Here is a 19198-nt window from a genome sequence, read left to right as displayed (position 1 = left end):
ACCCACGCACACACACACAAACACACACACACACAAACACACACACACACACACACTGAGATACAAGAAAATACACAGAGATGCATACACAGGGTAAAGGGGACAAATAAGGCCACACAGACATCCACATATAGAGGTAAAGTGACAAATGTGCACACACACACATACACATGCACATAGGCTCATGTAAATAGGCACAATTACAAACAATAAGGCCTTCCACCTGGATTTGGCATAGGGAGTACTGTCATGTTAGTTTGTTGTAGCCGTACCAAACATTATCCGACAATTTTGTTTAAAAAAATATTTCTTAGCAAACAGCAGTTGACAAAACAATCTCACCTTATCTTACTTCCTCTGCTGATTGTTTGGGATGATCAGAAGCTCCAGAACAACTACTAAATGGACCTTAAGGTAAGACTGCTTTGTCAACCTCTATTTCAAAACACAAGAATGAACTCTGAAACCCAACATGGACAAGAGGTCAACTTCTATATCAGCAGCTACAATTCCATGACAACTGGGTAAACTGATGTGGAATTTGATGAGGATTGTGGCATAACATAGAAAGCTGCAGAACATCTAGTCAATAGACTTTGAGGTAAGATTGCTCTGTTCAAGGAGGAAAATAACTGAATTAAATCAGTTGAGCAAAAGTGGATTTTATCACTTAAGGGTAAGGATTTAGATTTAAAGAGATTTTGATCCATACTTCCTTGACAGAAACATTTCAAATGCTGATCTCTTAACAGATTGACTTGGTTGTTGCATATAACCTCTGGCTATGATTTGAATGCATGTAAGAAGTTATATCAGCATCAGCAGCACATTTAATGTGCTTAACTAGAAGCCTACACATGCTAGCTTATCTAGGCCACTGGTTTCCAACCTTTTCAGCCTGTAACCCTTCAAACTGCGCGATATCTGCTTGTGATCCCTCATCACCAGTTGCATTGGTCAAGCAGTTGTGACCAGTTTAATCAAAGAGTGATTTTTTCTTTCTATTATGTAAATCTTTCATCATACTGTAGGAAAATTGTCCAGTAATTCAGAAGAAAATAAGCTAAGTTTAGGGGAAACTTTAAAATAAACATCATTTGATTTATTTGTAATTTATATTTTCTGCGTTCCTATTCTGTTAAACCACTTTCGAACCAATGTGGCATTCTTGACCCCCAGTTTAGATCTAGTCTAACACTTAAGTTTCAACACTGTTAAATGCAAAAAAAAATTAAAATTTTTCTGTTTCTCACCAACAGCTGGAGCATCATACTCTTCTCCAAGCAGAATCTCTGGAGCGGAGTACGCCAGCGACCCACAGCTGGTGGCCAACATTGTCCCAGGTTGGAATAAGTTGCTGAACCCAAAGTCTGTCAGCTTCACTGCCCCCTGCTGGGGAAAGAATACCACATTCTCGGGCTTCAAGTCCCGGTGCACCACGTGGAGCCGGTGGCAGTATGCCACAGCGCGCACTATCTGGGCAAAATGACGCTTGGCGGTACCCTCGGCCACGCCTCCCTCATGGCGGAGGATGTAGTCATAGAGGTCGCCGCCCTCAGCCAGCTCCATGATCAGGTAGAGAGTGGTGTTCGTGTCGATGACCTCATAGAGGTGAACCACGTTGGGATGCTGCACCAGCCTCATACATCTGAAAATAATTAGTAATGAAGGTGAGATAATCAGAGTAATCCAAGGAAGTAAGAATTTAAGATTTGAATAGAATTTTAAATAAAGATACTTTAAGTGATGCTACTCCTTCAGGGCACTTCAAAATTTAGACAAGAGCATTCTTTTTTTGTTCCATTTTTGGCTCAAATAAGATTCAGATGGATCACGCACAGTATAAAATCTCTATGTCTGTTTGAAATCCCATTAAATCTGACCTAAAAAAAATAGCCGACTACAAAGTGCTCCAACATTTGTTTTTACAATCTTTTTTTAACCTTTTTCTGACCTTAATCTTTTCTTCTCAGTCTCTTCCAGAATAATTTTATTCTGTACCTCACTTCTTGTAAGAGATGGCTTGTTGCCATAACATCAAGTTTTGTCTTGTCAATCATCTTGACAGCCACCAGTTGGCCAGTGTTGATATTACGAGCCAGTTTAACCACCGCGAAGTGGCCCCTGCCCAACGTCCGACCCAGATGGTACAGTCCGCTGAGATCAGAGCGACCAGGGCTGCACCTGGGGTCAAGATGTCCATCCTGGGCTGAAATTAGCTCTCCAGAGGAGTCCATGTTTGAAACAAAGAGGGGATTTGGAAGGGAGGAGGGTAGAGGAGGGATTGAACTGGAGGGCTTCAGGGGCTGGAGGGGAATACAAAAAGGTATGAAAGGAAAGAGGAGATGGAAAATAGTTTCAAGGTGTCAAGGTGTGGGGAGTCGCCTGGCGTGACAAAGAAAAGACAACAAAATGAGACAAAAGGATTGTTGATAATTTTGGCCTCTGTACAATGGCCAAGAGAACTCAACGCACAACAAATGAAGAAAACATCTTCATCAATTTGACAACACGTGCTGCAAATACCGACAACACAACCAAACAGGCAAATGTGCTGCAAATACACACAACACAACCAAATACAGAAATGCGCTGCAGGTAGCACAGATGACAACGGAAGTGTTTCCAGGGGAGACAAAAAAGTGATGAACCCGTCTGGGATATGTTTGTTGTTCAATGCATTGTGAGTTTTGAAGTTATTGAGGTTGGCTTCTCATCAGTGGTGTCGGAAAATGAGTCAAATTGATGAAGACGTTTTCCTAATTTGCTTGTGTTTTGTCTATTTGCACGAGTTTTCTTAAAATGCAGTGCATTGAGCTCTCTTAGCCACTGTACCTTTTGGCCCAAAGGGAAAACGGCTTTAGATAGGTCAGCTGCTGCTAAGGCCTCATCCATTCAGGCACAGGACCAGTAATAGATTGATTTTCACATGTTTTATCAAAGACAGAGAAGACAGAAAAAGTTTGAATTAAGTAGTGAAGAACGGATTACAATGTATAGGATTATTGTAAAGTGAGAGCAGTAGATGGCTAAAATATACTTTTATTGTCTGTGAGGTTGAAGGGCTTTGTTCATCTCTATCTCAAGTAACATCCATCCAGCACAAATGGCATGCCAAATCAATACTGTAACAAGAAACCATAATGTATGTGTGTCTTTGTGTTTCATTAGTTTCACTAAGAGGGTCAGAAGGTGTCATTAGACCTGATGATGTCATCACTAGATCTTCCCCAGGGTAAGTAGTCCAGCTGCCATCAACATCTTGCCATCATCCATGCAGTTATCACTTACTGTCAGCTTCATATTTGTTTTCTTTCTCATATTCACCCTTATGACCATCAGCACGGTCAGCATCTTATCTGCATCATCATCATCATCATTTATTCATTACTATAAAGCAGCATTACTGTTACCATTTAAGAGCACAGCAGCTTTTTCCAACATATTTAAAGTCCCTTTCCTAGCTTCACTTGGCCAAGTGGACACTAGTAGGCCTCATCGTGTTAATATGCGCTGATATCCTGGATTATACAATTTTATCAGATCCAAAACACCGCGTAATCTTGCCTACGGGCTGCTGCTCTGTACTTGGCCTCAACTGCAGTCCCGAGTTGGCACATACGCATGTAGTCATCCTGCTGGCTACTGCTTAACACCTCCAAACACGCGCTATCAACATCACTGATACTGACAGCGCTACAGGAATATAATGCTGCTACTGGACCAGGAAGGAAGCTATGAAAATAAAAGAACCTCAGTGCTAACTTACCATTGTTGTGCAAATACCCCATTGCTGCAAGCTGTTCAGCCAGCGGTTCTTTCTGTCACTCCACTGCCTCACACTTAGTGTCACCACTGAATTCAAACGTTGAAAATGACAGCGCCGCCTTCTCGTTTTCTTTCATAATACCCCATACTCGCGGTATATGAGTGCAAATACTTTTTCCATGACTGCATGCCTACCTCGATTAATTCCAGAGTCTCGAGCTGTGTGACCGCACGCCCGCTCTGCAGGGAGACACACGCAACACCGAGTAGAAGACGAAACATCTCGTGGGCTCGCGTGCGCGTACACACGCGCGTGTGTCCAGCTTCCTTCTGACGTCAATACATTCCAACTCGCTTCCGCGGCGCAGCCGCAGCCAGCGGCCGCGAGCATCTCGTACACGGCGGAGAGACAAATTACTGAATGAAAGCTTCGGAAGTCCAAGAAATTATATAACTGTCTACTGTGTTTTTTTCTCCAAATAACAGGGAGGTCCAATGAGTTTAACCATAATATACATAATAATAATAATATACAACATTCCTAGCATGCTCTTATTCTAATGACGTTATTCTTTTGCCTGGAATTTACACAGAAGACTCAGAGGAAGGAAAATGACAACCTAAACAAAAAAGTTGTTTCCATTTATACCCTCAGTTTGCTCTTAGAAATTGGAATACCCTAAGGAAAATTCATATAGCATTCCCGAACAATCTCTACGGAAAGTTACAGTATATCAGATAGTATTTACTAATGATCCTCTAATGTAAATGTAAGTTTGTGTGTGTGTGCGTGTGTATATTAGCCTTTTCAGTGCCCATTTAGTTTGTAGCATCACACCACACTGACATTCTTATTCTTGAATTTAAGTCGTATAATGTATTTTTGTTATTATGTGTAGGTTTTACATTTCAAGCATTGTTGAGTCTGCACTAGTCACTAGCTGATCTCATCGCAGTTGCTTTGTTTCATCTAACAAGCAAACCACTAGAATAATGGGGCCATCTAGTGGTCCATTTCTTTCTTTCTATCTTTGTATCTTTTTCTCTTTCTTCTTTCTTTCAACTTTATATCTACCTACACCCCACACACTCCCATCTGCCATTATACAATACAGACAAAGGATAAGGTTTGGGGTTTCTCTCTCTCTCTCTCCCTCTCTCTCTCTCTTTCTCACACACACACACACTTTTCAGACCTATCTATAACTCCATCGCATGCTTTAATCACTGATGATTTCATCATTCCTGCTCAGTGCTTGGTCCAGAAGAAAACAGAAAAAGAAAATAAAGCAACAACCTGCTGCTGCTAGCCCAAGATATGTCTCTTAACATTTTTCTTTTCTTTTTCTTCAGTCCTATATTGCTGTTTTGAATGACTTTTCTCAGCTCCCATTCTATTTTCCTTTGAAAAATTGACTTATTATAATACTTTGCAGTGTTATCTGTTCAATTTAATTTCACACATTCAATTTCAGTGCAACAGCTACTGTATTTATTGGCTTTAGGCCTAAGTAGTACCATTTTTGTAACAAGCGACTGTGTGGTATTTGAAATGTTTTGACTTTGGCATTATCTGGTGGTAGTGGCAGTACCATGAATGACACAGTGGCAATAGACGGCATAGTATATGTACTTAATTTCCTCTCTATCATATAAAGTAGTACACAAACATATAATGTGGAGTAAACTCGGTGACATTCATTTTTAACAACCAGACATACTTCTACATTGCATGCTTACAACTTTGATGCTTTATACTTAGTATCAAGTATCTAATATGTATTTGATTTCAGCCCATGTTATTCACCTCAAACCCTTTCTAGGAACCCTCAGAGCCACTGACTGCAGCATATAGTGATATGTAGACGCCAAACAGATGCAGGTAAGGAAAGTTCAGTGTACTTCTTGGAAAAGGTAACTTTGCAGTTTTTCCACAAATTATATATATATATATATATATATATATATATATATATATATATATATATATAAATAATATATATATATATTTTTTTTTTTTTTTTTTTTTTTAATTGTCCCATCATTTTCAAATAACAAATTTGACATTTGACAAATATGACAAACATGTTTTTATACTAAGCTCTTTCTGATACCAGATTTATTTATTTTGTATTGCATTAGCTTTATTAAGGTGTACATAATAAACTGGTAAATACACTATTTTTCTTATTTATGTTTTTTGTTTATTTTGTTCATTTCAACTCAAATTTCAACAAAATTAGACTTTTTTCCTGAGAATATATAAAACTCATGATATATGCATAAATAACTTTAATGGTCAGTTACATTAGATCAAATTATTTTTTGAATTTCAAAGTGCCTTCAGATATGCTGTTACACAATAGAGCAGTTAAGGGGCGATGACTGAAAATGCTGCTCTTTGGTCGCCCTTTTTAAGTGCACTTTTACAATGTCAAGTCATGCGCATTCGGTACAGTTATTTTGTTTTCATCCTCAAGTAGCACAAGAAAGGTGATACTATAATAAAACTGAAGCCCATCCTTTCCCTGCACAGGTACAGTACATGCTCCTGTCCAGCAGCTGTTGATCCATCATCACATCAAAAATCCTCTGTCTGGTATCAGGGCCTCTGTCAGTCTGTCTCGCATGATGTCCTTTGTTGAATACAAGGGCAGCTCCAGAATAGAGTGACATGTCAAAGACTCGGGGAAGTGCTGATCATAGGACCCACTCTGGATTATCTTGACTCGAACCTTCATCTGGATCTGGTACATGCCAAGAATCGGAACCCTCCTAAAACCAGTCAGGAACACTGAAGAACACCCGTGAAGGGGGAAAGTAGGAAACTTAGAGTTAGTTTTGTTCTTTTAACATCTTTCTGCATGAGCATCACCTGCTTTGCATCTCTGCTTTATTTATTTATTTAAATGGATGGGTGAGCGATAACTAACAATGATGACAATACTTTTTATTACGTTTTCTTTTGACTCGGTCGCTTCATAAAAATATCTATTTAAAATTTTCAAGCACAGGTAACTAAGAATGTTAATAAGGGGTGCATTCCTTTTTGTTTTTCAGCCACAACTTTTTATGGTGAGGGAGAAAATGAGGGTGTGGATGTCGCTTTATTGCCAAACAAGTAAAGTGACAACTGCCCCAGGGCCCTAGATTGGAATAGTAGTATGGGAGTACGTATTAGAGCACAATGCAAAGAAAAAGAGAGGAACAGGGGTCTATAGGGGCCCAACAGCTCATTTTTGCCCTCGGGCCCCCAAGCAGGTTAATGCAGTCGTGGGAGGTTGTAGTGGTCGATGAGCATATCTGACTTTCATGCTGGAAATTGAATCCCATCTTTTTCCTGAACTGTGTCTGCAATTTTCGAGTGTTGTAGCTGCCTAACAATAACCATCCTGTAGTTGCCATGCACAGATAGTGTAGGAATGATTTAAAAAACTCTGAAAGCAATTGCCTTATTGCCTTATTCTGACTATAAAGAAGTAGTCAACCTGTATGGAAACAGGCTACCTAAATGATCTGAGAAAGATTTGGCCATTGTTTTTATTTTGCATTTGGTGATTAATATACTACAAAGCAGTATGCTATTAATTAGGAGATTGCTATTAAACTGTGACCTGGCACAGTTGGAAAAAATAAAATAATCAAAGAGATACAGTGTTATGATAGCCATACTGAAGAGTCAGCGGACTGGTTGACTGTTTACCATCTGTTTGTTAAGATTTACAATGCATCCTAACAAATCAATATAAAAATCTATTTTTTAAAGGCCTATAGGTTTCAACATTGAAAAGCTCTTAAAATTTGGTACAGTACTTACAAAGGAAATCTTTCTTTTGTTCTTCAGTTAGTTCATCAAACACCTCCCAAAACATCTGTATGGTGGGATGATCGATGTAGTACTGCCAATTATAAACTGTGTTCTAAAATACGTTAAAAAAAAACAGTTACAACGTTTGACATAGTTAAGTCAAACACATGGAGATGTGGGAAAACATGTGGACCTTTTTTGCTGACCGTACCTGTTTCAGCTTTGCCCAGTCATAGACATCATTGCCCACTAGCACTCCCTGCAGCTCCTCTGGCCGAAACAGCTTCACCAAATCCAAGTCACACACCAGGAAGAAACCTCTCTTGAACTCCTGAAACACACTCTCCACTGATGTATTGAAGACATGAGTCACGTAGGCGTCCACAAACTCCTTCCTGTTTAGCAGATAAAAATGTCTCTCACTTCTCAGAGCTACTTTGGATGCAGGTCACATACACAACTTAGCTTGTATATATATATAAAAATATATATAAATAAATAAAGAGTCTTACCTATTTTGACTTGTCAGTGGCTTTCCAGGATTTTGCGGATCAAGGTCAACCTCTGTCTCATCCCAGTTGATCTGTTAACCAGTTATGAAAAAGAAGAGGTTAGTGGTATCGCTGCAAAACCATTTTAATATTGTAAGATTACTGAGACAGATTATGGGTTATATTTTTTAAAACACCAACCATGAAACACATATCCAGATCTTCTAGGTCACCTTTATAGTCCAAAGCATACAGCAGACTCCTTAGAAAAACAAAAACAAGTAAAACAAAAAGCTATATATTAAAGAGTTTACATTAAATGTTTATTTTCTTACTGTATAGTATTTACAATATATTTCTACTTTTCAGGCATCCCAATGTAAAACCACAAATTTGTATTACTAAATTTAAAAATTCTTACTTTCCAACACATGGGCTGAACTCCATCATATCCTCCAGTGTTGGCTTTACACCGAGCAGCTTCTTGAACAGAGCCAGTGGGAACGGTAAGTATATGATACTCTGGTTGTACAAGGCCAATCCACACAGAACCCCAAACAGGAAGAAGTTTGTCTTGTCCTCCTCTTTTGCCTGCATTGAAAAAAGTAAAAATAATGAATCTCTGGAAGTTGTTTAAATTGTAACTAAAATGACTAATACGACTAAAGCTGCATATTGTTCCATCACTGCTTATCATCAATAGCAAGAATCCATTAAATAAGAAAATCCTGAGTCTGAATATTTTTGAGGGTCTAAAGTCTTACTTTGGACGGGAACCATGCCAGCGTTTTGGAGTCATTGAACATGAACATGTCAGATTTAGTTGACACTATATCATGAAACAAGTGGTGAAAAAAGTCTCTTTTGTAGACATCTGTGACATTTGGGTCCTCATCAAAATAGACCTGAGAGATACAAAGTCATAATTCTTCCTTTCAGATATAAGCTTGGATAAAAGTAACTATAAAATAATTTGGTCATTCTTTAGCCATCAGGTCAAATCTAAATATTTACCACAATTGGCTTCTTGAAGGCACTGTGATGAGCAGCAGCCAGCTGTTTGAAGGTGTCTTCCAAAAGAGATGGTCGCTTCAGCGACAGTTCAAAGAAATCAGAGCCAGGCTTGGGAAGCCATCCACAAGGTCCAGGGAAATTTATCTGGTGTTCTCTCTATAATACAATTCAAAATGTCATTTTTCAAAATTGTTCAAAATTTTAACCCATTGCATATTTCACATTGTCATTTATTATTTCATTGTTAAAAATAAATGTATTGATAAGTGCCGCTTAAAAAATAGATAGCCATAATGTATATACTCTACGTTGTCAGGTCAAAAATGTTTCCATTTTGTTGATGTGATAGGACACCCAGTTTCTAACATAAAACAAACTATACAAAGATAATACACACTGATAAAAGTTAATTTATTGGAGAGTTTCAGGTTTAAGTTACCTGAGTGCATGCAGCATTGATGTCAAAAGCCATTTTCTTTGATTTCAGATCCATCAGAAATGGGAATTTACATAGGATAAGTGGCTGATAATTCATATCCTGCAAAAAGAGCATATCAGTACTTAACTTTTACTAAACTTTACTACTGTTGATATTTGACAAAATATTATGTTTTTTACACGAGTGCACACTATGAAAAGTGATTAAAAAAAAAGTGAGAGGAGGGAATGGCTTGACTTCCATCCAGAGATCTCTTCAGACTAGGTTTTTGTTATACTTTTTTACCTTGTTTTTTGACGTTGAGCGCCAAAGCTGTAGATCCTCTTTAAGAATTTCTTGGTTAATTCCCAGACGATACGTTTTTTCTGGGACTCTCTGACGTCCTGCAATCCTGTTATTGGCCTTTAAAGCAGGTTTATTAAGAAACTTTGGTAAAAATTTTTGTAGAAAAGGTGTGTTGGATTACATATGGTATGATTTGAGATTCTCGGGAAAAAATAAGACAAATGACACATGACATTGAGACAAATGTTACTAACATTGTACATATGTTGGAGGACTTGTAGCAGGCTTTTGATTCCAGAGTTGACTGTAGAGTTGCGAGAAATAGGCCCAAAGGACAGGATAACTGAGAGGGCCTGCTTCCAGACCTTAACATATTTAACCATTGTGGAGGGTGTCAGTGAGGACCACCAGTCCACTGAGGAAGACAGCATGGAGATTTGTAATTCATTAATGCAAGTGGGCATTTCACAACAGAGCAGATCTCACAGATTTGCTACCAGAATAATAATTAATAATCATTAGACTTTATTAGTGTTTTAGTTATAATCAATAAATAAATTGAGTAACAAAACAGTTAAACATTGATTAAATGAATTTGCAAGTAATTATGTGTAAAAAAGGTCCATAAGATTTGTTATTAATAATTACAGTGAATTAGTTGTATAATTATATTTGAATGAATTTAAATTTAATCTTAATTTTAATTTAAAAAAGATAATAATCCTTTTCAATTTTACCTTTCCTTATTCCATTTACTAATGTGTCGACCTATCATATTCATTTTACAATTTACATTTGTCTCCTTGTTTAACCTGCACAATTTCTGTTTCATTATCACTTTAATTTATAGACATCTGTCTTTAATTTAAAATATGTGTCAGTAATTTGCCACCTAAAAATTTAAGTCTGACCCACAGGGCAGCAGCAGGAACTCTGATTATTAAGTGAAAAAGTAGCATTACAGAATGTTATCGAGTTTTTTGAAAACAAGCATTTCTTAACTGTGGAGAAAATATTGTTATCAACAGTCCTGCAAAAGTAAACAGCATCTTGCCTTCCTCCATCAGACTCCATACAAAACAAAATACATTCACAAAACTTGATATGGCTTTAGAAAAGTAGCAAGAACACACTTTTTTTTAGTTTAAAGGAATGTTCAAACATTCAGACATTTCCAACAGTTATTTCTCACGGTACCTATGACCTGGAGGCTTTCAGCAGACAGTCTTAGCAATGCAGTAGCGACTGCCTCAGCAAGTTTTGTGTTCTGTCCCTGTTTGTGTTTCTGGATCACATGCAGAAGCTCATTGAGAAGCAGGAAGATCCTCAGCCCCTCCACTCCGACTGGTCTCTCATCAAGGGAGGGAAGCAACTGCAGAACAGCTGTTTCAACCTGATGAGAAAATATAACTTACTGACTAAGTGAAGTATTACTGCAAGGTTTTGAAATTAAATTTCAAACTCTTTCTCATTAAATTACTGATCAGATAACAAATATACAGTCACATTTCAGTGTCATACCTCTGTCAAAACATCATCATTCTTCACCAGTTTCTCAAAATTAAGTTTTGCCAGTGACAAGTTCAAGCCAGAGTACTTTGGTGTGGTCAGGAAATGTTTATCTTTGCTAAGAAGACAAAAAGTACAAGTAAATATATTGTAATTCATCAGATACAAATAAGTGATGATCATGCACAGAAACCTTACCTTTGGTCCAAGAAGCTTTTATTCAAACAGGATGCAGAGGAAAACATTCTGTGGATTTCCCTAGGAGGGTTTCATATAGTTAGTCAGTAACATTAACGATAAAGTATCAATAGCTTTGGAGCCAAATAACAGTAATGAAACACCGGACACACCAATTATATATTGAGAGAAAAATAACTGATACTCCGTTATACCCACTGTTTTTTCTTTTTCCATGATTTTGAAACACATTCAGATGTCCATCTGTCAATCATACAATCTATAGACTGCTGTGTTACATTGTTTATAGTGTCAGTGTTAAACCCTTGGTGAATGTCCTATGTAGAAAGAAAGAAACGAGAGAGTTCATGTTTGGTTTAGAAAAAATGACTTAATATGTATAAACAATTGGGGTAAAGGTATTATTAAACCTGTCAGAATTAAGTTCTATAATGTATGTATTCGTGTTTGTACCTCATTAGACATGCACGTTGCAAAAGAACAGTTTCCTCCTGCATAGATGTTTCTAATTTTGGGACCATCACTGGTTTCTGAAATAATAACAGAATAAAAGTTATATTTATCCTTAATCTTATATTTTCTGGAATGCCAGACACCATGCCATTTTAAATGTGCCGTTGGACTCTTGGACTGTTTCAAACACAAGTAGATATTTGGGGTAAGACCACAGAGTGGCCTTAGATTTAGATTTTCAATCTTCTTCTGCTACATGTGGTGTACTGGAAGGTTCCATTTTAGGCCCCATTTTATTTACATTATATATGCTTCCACTGGGGTCTGTTTTTAGAATATACAGCATAATTTGCCATTGCTACACTGACAATATAAAGCTATAACGTACTTCCCCTTAAAATTAGGTTAAGCCCATGACCCTTAAAACTTTCTAATTTGTCTTGAGAATATCAATGGCTGGATAGCCAAATATGTCCTCAACCTCGATGAGAGTAAGAAAGAGGTTATTATTATCAGTCCCAAGAATTTCACTTGTGGTGTAACCAGTTTTCTTGAGTCTTTGTCTACAAATTTTAGTAAACACATAACTGTCCACTGAATCCACACATACATTTTTGACTGCCTTAAAATTTGACAAGTGAATCAATTCTGTCAGTGGTAGCACTTTATTTTCAGATCTGAATGACAACAAAATTAAACTTTTTCTCTCTTTTGGGGATCTGGAGAGCCTCTTCCAAGCTATTGTCTCTTCAAATCTTAGCTCTCTTTAATGTTGGAATCAGTCTGTTATCCCTAGCCTGAATGCAGCTGGTTCAAGAGAAGAAAAAGAGAGACCATATATCTTCTGTACTCCTAAATGGCAATTTCCAAGTCCTCGCCCTCTACCGCTACTTTTAAATCCCGGCTAATTGCCCACCTTTTAACTATTGTGTTTGAGTCCCCTTCATTTTAGAAATGTGGTTACCCTTTAGCAGCTGAACACGTAGTGGTAAAGATGGATGAGACTTCTCTCCATGTCCCAGCTGCCCTTGCTCTTCACACCCAAAGGAGTAGACCCTCGTGGAGACTGTCAACACTAATGTGTGATGCCTGATTGAGAAAAAAACAAACAGTCCAGACCGTAAGTATTTGCACTGTTACACTGTTTTTGTTCTTCAGGCTCTGACCTTAAGCACATTGAATTTGAAATAAAATAATGGATACTACCTTATGGTGCCAAGTCTGAGCTTTAATTTGGCAGGCAGTTGTGTGCCATTTCAACATTAGTTAATGCACAATGAAACTCACACGTGGCTTAGAGCTGACTTAGAGTTACCATTTAGATTGAGGTGGACTAGTCTGTCAATATGAGGAGTAAAGAGGTGACCATGCAAGTAAACCCAGCTGGCGCTGGACGTCATTATAATGTCAGAAAATGTTGGACTCAAACAACTCTAACGTCGGACAGACGTTAAATTTTAGTTCGAAATAAAAATCAAGTTGACATCAAAACCCAGTGTTGGCTAAATGACATTGTGATGTTTAGCAGACGTTGGGTTTTGGTTACCATACCTCACGATTAGAGTGTTGGTATTTTATGTCAAGATGGTGTTGGTATGAGATGTTTGGAAGATGCTGGATTTTGGTTACTTAAGAACACAACCTAAAACCAACAAAATATCAGTTGTTGTCAGTATTCTACATCAAAGTGATGATGGCATTAGATGTTGTCCTGACATTGAATTTTGGTCACCTGAGGTCACAACCTACACTCAACTAAACATCAATGTCTAATGATGTTGGTGGCGAGTTGCGTACCTGCTGGTGAGAAGATAATGATGAGGCTCAAAAGAAAGCAAAAATATATCAAAAGTAGAGAGTTATCAAAAGTAGTTGGGTAAACTCTAGCAAAGCAGGTGTGTACAGGAAACTAGAAAATGGCAAACGACCTGGTAGACTGAGGAGCACAAGTCTACGAGCAGAAAATTATTTGCACAGTAAAGAAAAACCCCCTTAAGACTTCACAGCAAGTCAAGAAAGCTCTCCAGGATGCAGGTTTACATGTTTTCCTGTCAATGATCAAGAGAAGACTTCATGACTATAACCGCAGAGGATTCACTACAAGATGCTAAACCATGGTTAGTCTAAAGAACAAAAAGGCCAGGTTGTAGGTTCACAAAAACATGCAAAAAGAAACTGGTAGAGTTCTGGATCAAGGTTCTATGGACTGATGAAACAAAAATAAACCTCATTATTTCATTATTTAATTTCAAATTCAATGTGCTGAAGCTTGGGGTCTGAAGAGCCAAAAAAGTGTAACTGTCCAAATTCTTATTGTTTGGACTGTAGCACAAATACAATTTTTAATGTAAACAAAGTTGCTTTTTCAAATGTTTTGTCTACTCCAAGCCTTTATTTCACTAGATTATAACTAGTGTAATAATCTCTCTATTGGTGATGCACTGGGTACTACCAAAAGGAGGTAGATGAAATGCACAGAAATGCAGTAACCTGAGAATATGAGCCAGTAGCTGAAACTTGTAAAATGTTGAAATGACATGTTGAATGAATGTATGTTGAATTACAAACAGGAAAAGGCAGTCTTACACCTTTCTTGCAGGTGATGTTCCCAAATGTGATGTTCCAAAATTCAACAGTGAAATAATAATATAATGTTAAAGTTTGTAGCTTGACATTCAATAACATTCACATGCAGCTAAGGTAAATATGATTAGTGTCTGTGTCAGTAGGAAGTGTTTGAATGAATCTGAGAGGTCTTCCAAACTGATTTAAAAATATATTTAACAGGGCATTTGTATGTAAAAACAGTCACAGTTGTAGAACTATACTACACCGTCCACATGCAATCTTGGCAACCTTTGCCCCCCAGAGTTCTGCAACAAGCCGAGGACGTAGTTCATAACAAAATGAGTTGTGCCCAAGCTGTCCATATTGACCAGAGCCAAATGTGAATACTGCACCATCCTGAGGAAGCAACCAGACAACGATGGTTAAAGAACACTTATATTTCAATTTACATTACATTTACAATTATCTGTGGGATCTAAGAAGTTAGTATGTTATTTTACTTTTTACTTTCATACTTTTTCTTTTCCGGTAATAAAATGGTAAGTTAAAACATAAGAGTGTTAGAAAGCCTTCTTTGACTAACCTTTGTCAAAATGGCAGTGTGGTCTGTTCCACAAGAAATGTGAATAGTTTTCTTCATATTCAGGTAATGAACAGGAGTTGGTGTTTTCCTGTCTGTAGAAAAGATATTAACAGTCAGATTCACATTGTAAGGAACAGCAGTTTTAGTGTCAATAGTTTTAGAAACACCTAAAATTTTCCAGCTGTTACTTAAATTGACATGATTCAGTGTCTCAGTGGTTCTGAAATTAAAGCATAGACCGAATAAACAATTGGAGATTTTAAAAACAAGTGATCATGGAATCATCTTGATGAACTAAATTCAATCAAAATTTTTAAAAACAGCCAAACACACTTGTGGCATTTTTTCTACAATGGAAATCAAATATTATTCAGAAAGTTCATCCCAACACTGTTGCAGAGGTTCCCACAAATGTGTTGCACTTGTAGTTTGCTTTGCTTTCACCTTCTGTCCACTTCATCCCAAACCAGCTCCACAGGGTTTAATTCTGGAGACTGTACTGGTCCTACATCATGTGAAGCCACCATCTAGTTTTTTTCTTCTAATGTTTTGGGTGATTATTTTACTGTAGGATTAACCCCCAACCAACCAGTCTGTCTTCCTTTGTTACCTGCCTTTTTATCACTATTCTGACAGCAATATACAGTCCTACTTCCTGTTGTACAGTGTTGTCCTAATAATGCAACAGGTTGGGTGGAGGATGTAGCTACACAGTTTGTTCCAACACTGTTTTTGTACAGACAGAGGCTTTGTAATTAACAACAAAAGTTGGGGTACCTGTAGGAATTGTTTACATTAACTTTCAAAGCTTCGTTTCCTTCCATTGCTGCAATTTCTTAATCCCTAAAAAAAATTTTCTATGAAATTTACATTATTTTTCGGTTTTTGGTGACCTAAACTTATATATATATATATATGTATATATATTACCTGTTGTGTCTCCCAGTCCTAGCTGTCCACAGTCATTTCTTCCCCAGCCAAATACACCTCCAGAGACAGAGAGGGCGAAGCTCTGCTCTCCCCCTGCAGCAATCTGAACCAGGGGGATTACTGACAGAGATCGGAGGTGTTGGGGTGACATTGCGCAAGCCTTCCTCTTTCCCAGACCCAGCTGGCCTCTGGAATCCTTACCCCATGTGTATACCTGACCATCTGTGGGTAAATCAACATGACTGTGAGCTCCAGTTCACTTTACCATAGTGTAATCTGCTTTCTCAAACACTTTCTTGACATCTTGCACTTGGACACAGTATTTACAATCTTATCTCAACACTGGCCAGGGACTTTTTTCATCTGGATGTCTGGTTGTATATTTTCTTCAAGCCACAATTAGGCAAAGGCTTTACCATATGTCATTTTTTAAATGCACTGGTGACATCCTTTGCATTTGATTCACTAAATGTTGGAGAGTGGAGAGCCAGGTCTTGACTACAGCATTGGTAGCATGTGAAAAAGCGCATAATAAATTACATAAATATGCAAGACTAATATCTGTTGTCAGATATGGAGTTTGTTTCCTAAGGGAGGAGGGTCATAGTTTTGATTATAGTTTGTTGACTGACTGTATAGGCCTAAATAGCTACTCATGTTATAGTAATGAGGATCCTAATTAATTCTAAAAAGGGCTGGTTCAACCAAATGACATATATTAATACCTTGAAACATTAAAAATGCTTATTTTAAATAAATGAATAAAATAAATAAATAAAGTTACTGTACACGCAGAAAAATTGACAACATCTCTGTCCTTCCAACTCTGGACAATCCACAAACATCTTTGTAACTGTTCAATACTGTAAGCAGCACAAATTAAATTTTAAGTATCGTCTCTTTTCTTTCTTTCTTTTTTTGTATTGGAAGCAGAAATCTCAGACATAAATGTCTCCAAAACCTTGACACACAAAACCAAACCTCTCTGTAGCGGTAAGTGAGATAATATGTTTTTCTTGATTGTAATTTGGATGGACTGACTCTTTAGGTTTTCATGAATGCTCTCCCCCTTTCAGCTTGTACATTAGTAGCAGTTTACTGTACACTTTACTGTACCTTTGGTCAAGGCAACTGAATGCTGGCTCCCACAAGCAACCTGAGAAACTGGTATGTTACACAAAGCTTCCAGTGGCCTAAGAGAACAGGAAACAGAAAAGAAATTGCTGACTTGGATGAAAACAAATAAAGATTTTACATACTGTAAAATAAATAATAAATACAAGACTAATAATAATAATAATAATAATAATAATAATAATATTGTAACAATGAAATATCATCCAAAATCTCTCACATTTTGCAACATTTTACACATTTTGTTGCAAATTTAGGAGAACATAAACTTTTTTTCTTCTTACCTTGAAGTGAAAGAAGGATGAGTTGTGTCCATGCAGAAAAGAGTACCTCTCTCAGACAGGAGTGTGGCCACATCATCACCACAACTCACAGCCTGAATCTTCTCTTTACACTTCACAAACTCTGTAAGTACACAAAAAAAAAAGTACACACAGCAGTGGATAGTGGATACAGCTGGTTCTATGTCATCATTAATGAAAATAGGAAAAATTCCTTTTACCAAAGCTTTGGAAGTAACAGGTGAACTTGTTTTCAATAAACAAATACAAGCAGAAATAGAACATTAGACTAGTGCTCACTCGGTTTTCCTCTGACTCTTCTCCCGTCTTTGCTCTCATTTGTGCGAACGATGAATGCTTCTCCTTTGCTTTTGACGAAGGCGAGCACGCTGTAACCTGCTGACAGATCCCTGATCTGATAACTGACGTTTAAATAATGAATGCCATCCTCTGTTGTACTGTCGATATTTGAGCCACCTTTTAAACAAAACCCCCGCTGACAGTTCTCCCCCCATGAAAACATTTTGTTACAGCGGCTCTACCGGACCCGCAGCGGATTCTTATGCCTCGGCTGTCAGTGAGAAGCGAAACTAATATCGGATGCAAGCTCTGTTGTGCGATGGAAAACAAAACCTAAACAATTGAACAGGAGGATGAAACGAAACTAAAGCCCGGTGTCACACTAACACCTAGTTAAGTGATTTGTTACCTAGGAAGGGAGAAAAATGAAAGTGAAACGGTTTGACTCGCACTTTTTCATGAATAAAAAAGAGCATATCATTTACCAGCGTTACACTTCAGTATTCGTGTATACTATTGAATGTGCGGGTCATTTTTATGTTTTGCTAAAAGGAAAACTGATAACTTTTCTGTTTGTTTCGTTTCACAAACATAGGGTGTGGAGGGCTGGGGAGTAAGATGAACTTCTCAGGATGATACGTGGGAAAAGTGCTTTTGAGTTATCTCATTTTGTCAGGTGGGAAATAAAAAAGGGCAAAACATAGTATGCAAATAACTCTTTCCCAACTTGGCCAATTGTTTCCCTTTAAAGATCAACTTAACAAATCACGGCACTGATCAAAGTTTTAATTTTATTTATATATTTATTTTTATTACTGGGACCAGTGTAACAGAGTTACTGTAAAATTTACGAACACGAAAAGAGGATTTAGAGTTCAGTTACTCTTTAAAATAGGGAAGGTCATAGGAAATACTGTATCAATCAAAAGGAACTGCATCAGTAATGAGCTTCAAATAAACGAGGTCCCTCTGAAGGAATAATCTAACAGGACAGACAATAAGTAAATGTGCTTAAAGTAAGGCATTTTAAGAGTCTAATTTTACACCTGACAAAATGAGCGGTCTTATTTTAAGCACATTTTGAACTCTGTCTTGATACGTGTTTCCCATCTGACCAAGTAACTCAAAAATACTTTTATCTCTGGTATCACACTGAGAGAGCATCTCATTTTACATTAGAATACTCTTAAACCTCTGGTCATCCTAACAGAACTAAGCCTGTCAGAACAAAGGCATCCATCATTTTGCAACATAACGTCTATAATCTATGTTAAATACCATCAATAGGCTGACAATCAGATTACTAAATATACTTTACATTCAACCGTCTAATCTGGCTTTAAGGAAGGAATGTTGTTTCTGAGACAATATTGAGTCCATTTTGATAATTTGATAAGTTATATATTGACCCAAAACCATTTAAATGACTAGTTATTG

General features: G+C 37.4%; 2 protein-coding genes across 9 annotated transcripts in view; both read right to left on the bottom strand.

The window, feature by feature from the left end:
• snrkb (SNF related kinase b) overlaps window positions 1-4066 on the bottom strand; it is a 14611-nt gene extending 10545 nt beyond the window's left edge. Inside the window, exons 1-3 of one of the 6 annotated variants that reach the window (XM_040133522.1) lie at window positions 3964-4066; window positions 2002-2306; window positions 1254-1648 (exon numbers count right to left, since the gene is read on the bottom strand). In XM_040133522.1, the coding sequence (XP_039989456.1) occupies window positions 1254-1648; window positions 2002-2306; window positions 3964-4050 (787 nt within the window). In that variant the 5' untranslated portion in view covers window positions 4051-4066. Of the gene's footprint in view, window positions 1-1253; window positions 1649-1954; window positions 2386-2835; window positions 3744-3769 lie in introns of those variants that run through there. The other 5 variants (XM_040133524.1, XM_040133523.1, XM_040133525.1 and 2 more) reach the window with 5 other exon arrangements.
• A 1921-nt stretch (window positions 4067-5987) lies between these two features.
• herc5.1 (HECT and RLD domain containing E3 ubiquitin protein ligase 5.1) lies at window positions 5988-18074 on the bottom strand. Of its 3 annotated transcripts, none has more exons than XM_040134043.1 (23): window positions 17762-18074; window positions 17465-17585; window positions 17163-17239; window positions 16047-16268; window positions 15117-15208; window positions 14799-14929; window positions 12930-13054; window positions 11966-12042; window positions 11711-11829; window positions 11513-11572; window positions 11327-11432; window positions 11003-11198; window positions 10060-10220; window positions 9806-9922; window positions 9521-9619; window positions 9082-9237; window positions 8832-8972; window positions 8489-8658; window positions 8269-8329; window positions 8089-8159; window positions 7788-7971; window positions 7586-7688; window positions 5988-6562 (listed from the first exon to the last, which is right to left on the bottom strand). In XM_040134043.1, the coding sequence occupies exons 1-23, from the start codon at window positions 17982-17984 to the stop codon at window positions 6345-6347; spliced, it is 3030 nt and encodes a 1009-aa protein (XP_039989977.1). In that variant the 5' UTR covers window positions 17985-18074; the 3' UTR covers window positions 5988-6344. The 3 variants fall into 3 exon arrangements, with proteins under 3 accessions (XP_039989977.1, XP_039989978.1, XP_039989979.1); XM_040134044.1 differs by having other exon boundaries at window positions 11513-11560; XM_040134045.1 differs by lacking the exon at window positions 16047-16268.
• Window positions 18075-19198: the final 1124 nt, after the last annotated feature.

Source organism: Xiphias gladius, chromosome 8 (assembly GCF_016859285.1).
Source record: "Xiphias gladius isolate SHS-SW01 ecotype Sanya breed wild chromosome 8, ASM1685928v1, whole genome shotgun sequence".
Lineage (NCBI taxonomy): Eukaryota > Metazoa > Chordata > Actinopteri > Istiophoriformes > Xiphiidae > Xiphias > Xiphias gladius.
The sequence above is the reverse complement of the archived record's forward strand: the minus strand, read 5'-3'. Positions and strand labels throughout refer to the sequence as shown.

What these genes read in the sequence shown, in the direction of transcription:
- herc5.1 (XM_040134043.1), bottom strand. Translation starts at nt 17,984, where the DNA reads ATGTTTTCATGGGGGGAGAACTGTCAGCGGGGGTTTTGTTTAAAAGGT. An exon ending in GCCAAGATTGCATGTGGACG is followed by an intron (nt 13,055 to 14,798) that starts GTGTAGTATAGT and finishes TTTCTCAATCAG; the next exon opens with GCATCACACATTAGTGTTGA. An exon ending in ACGTGTTCAGCTGCTAAAGG is followed by an intron (nt 12,043 to 12,929) that starts GTAACCACATTT and finishes TTATTATTTCAG; the next exon opens with AAACCAGTGATGGTCCCAAA.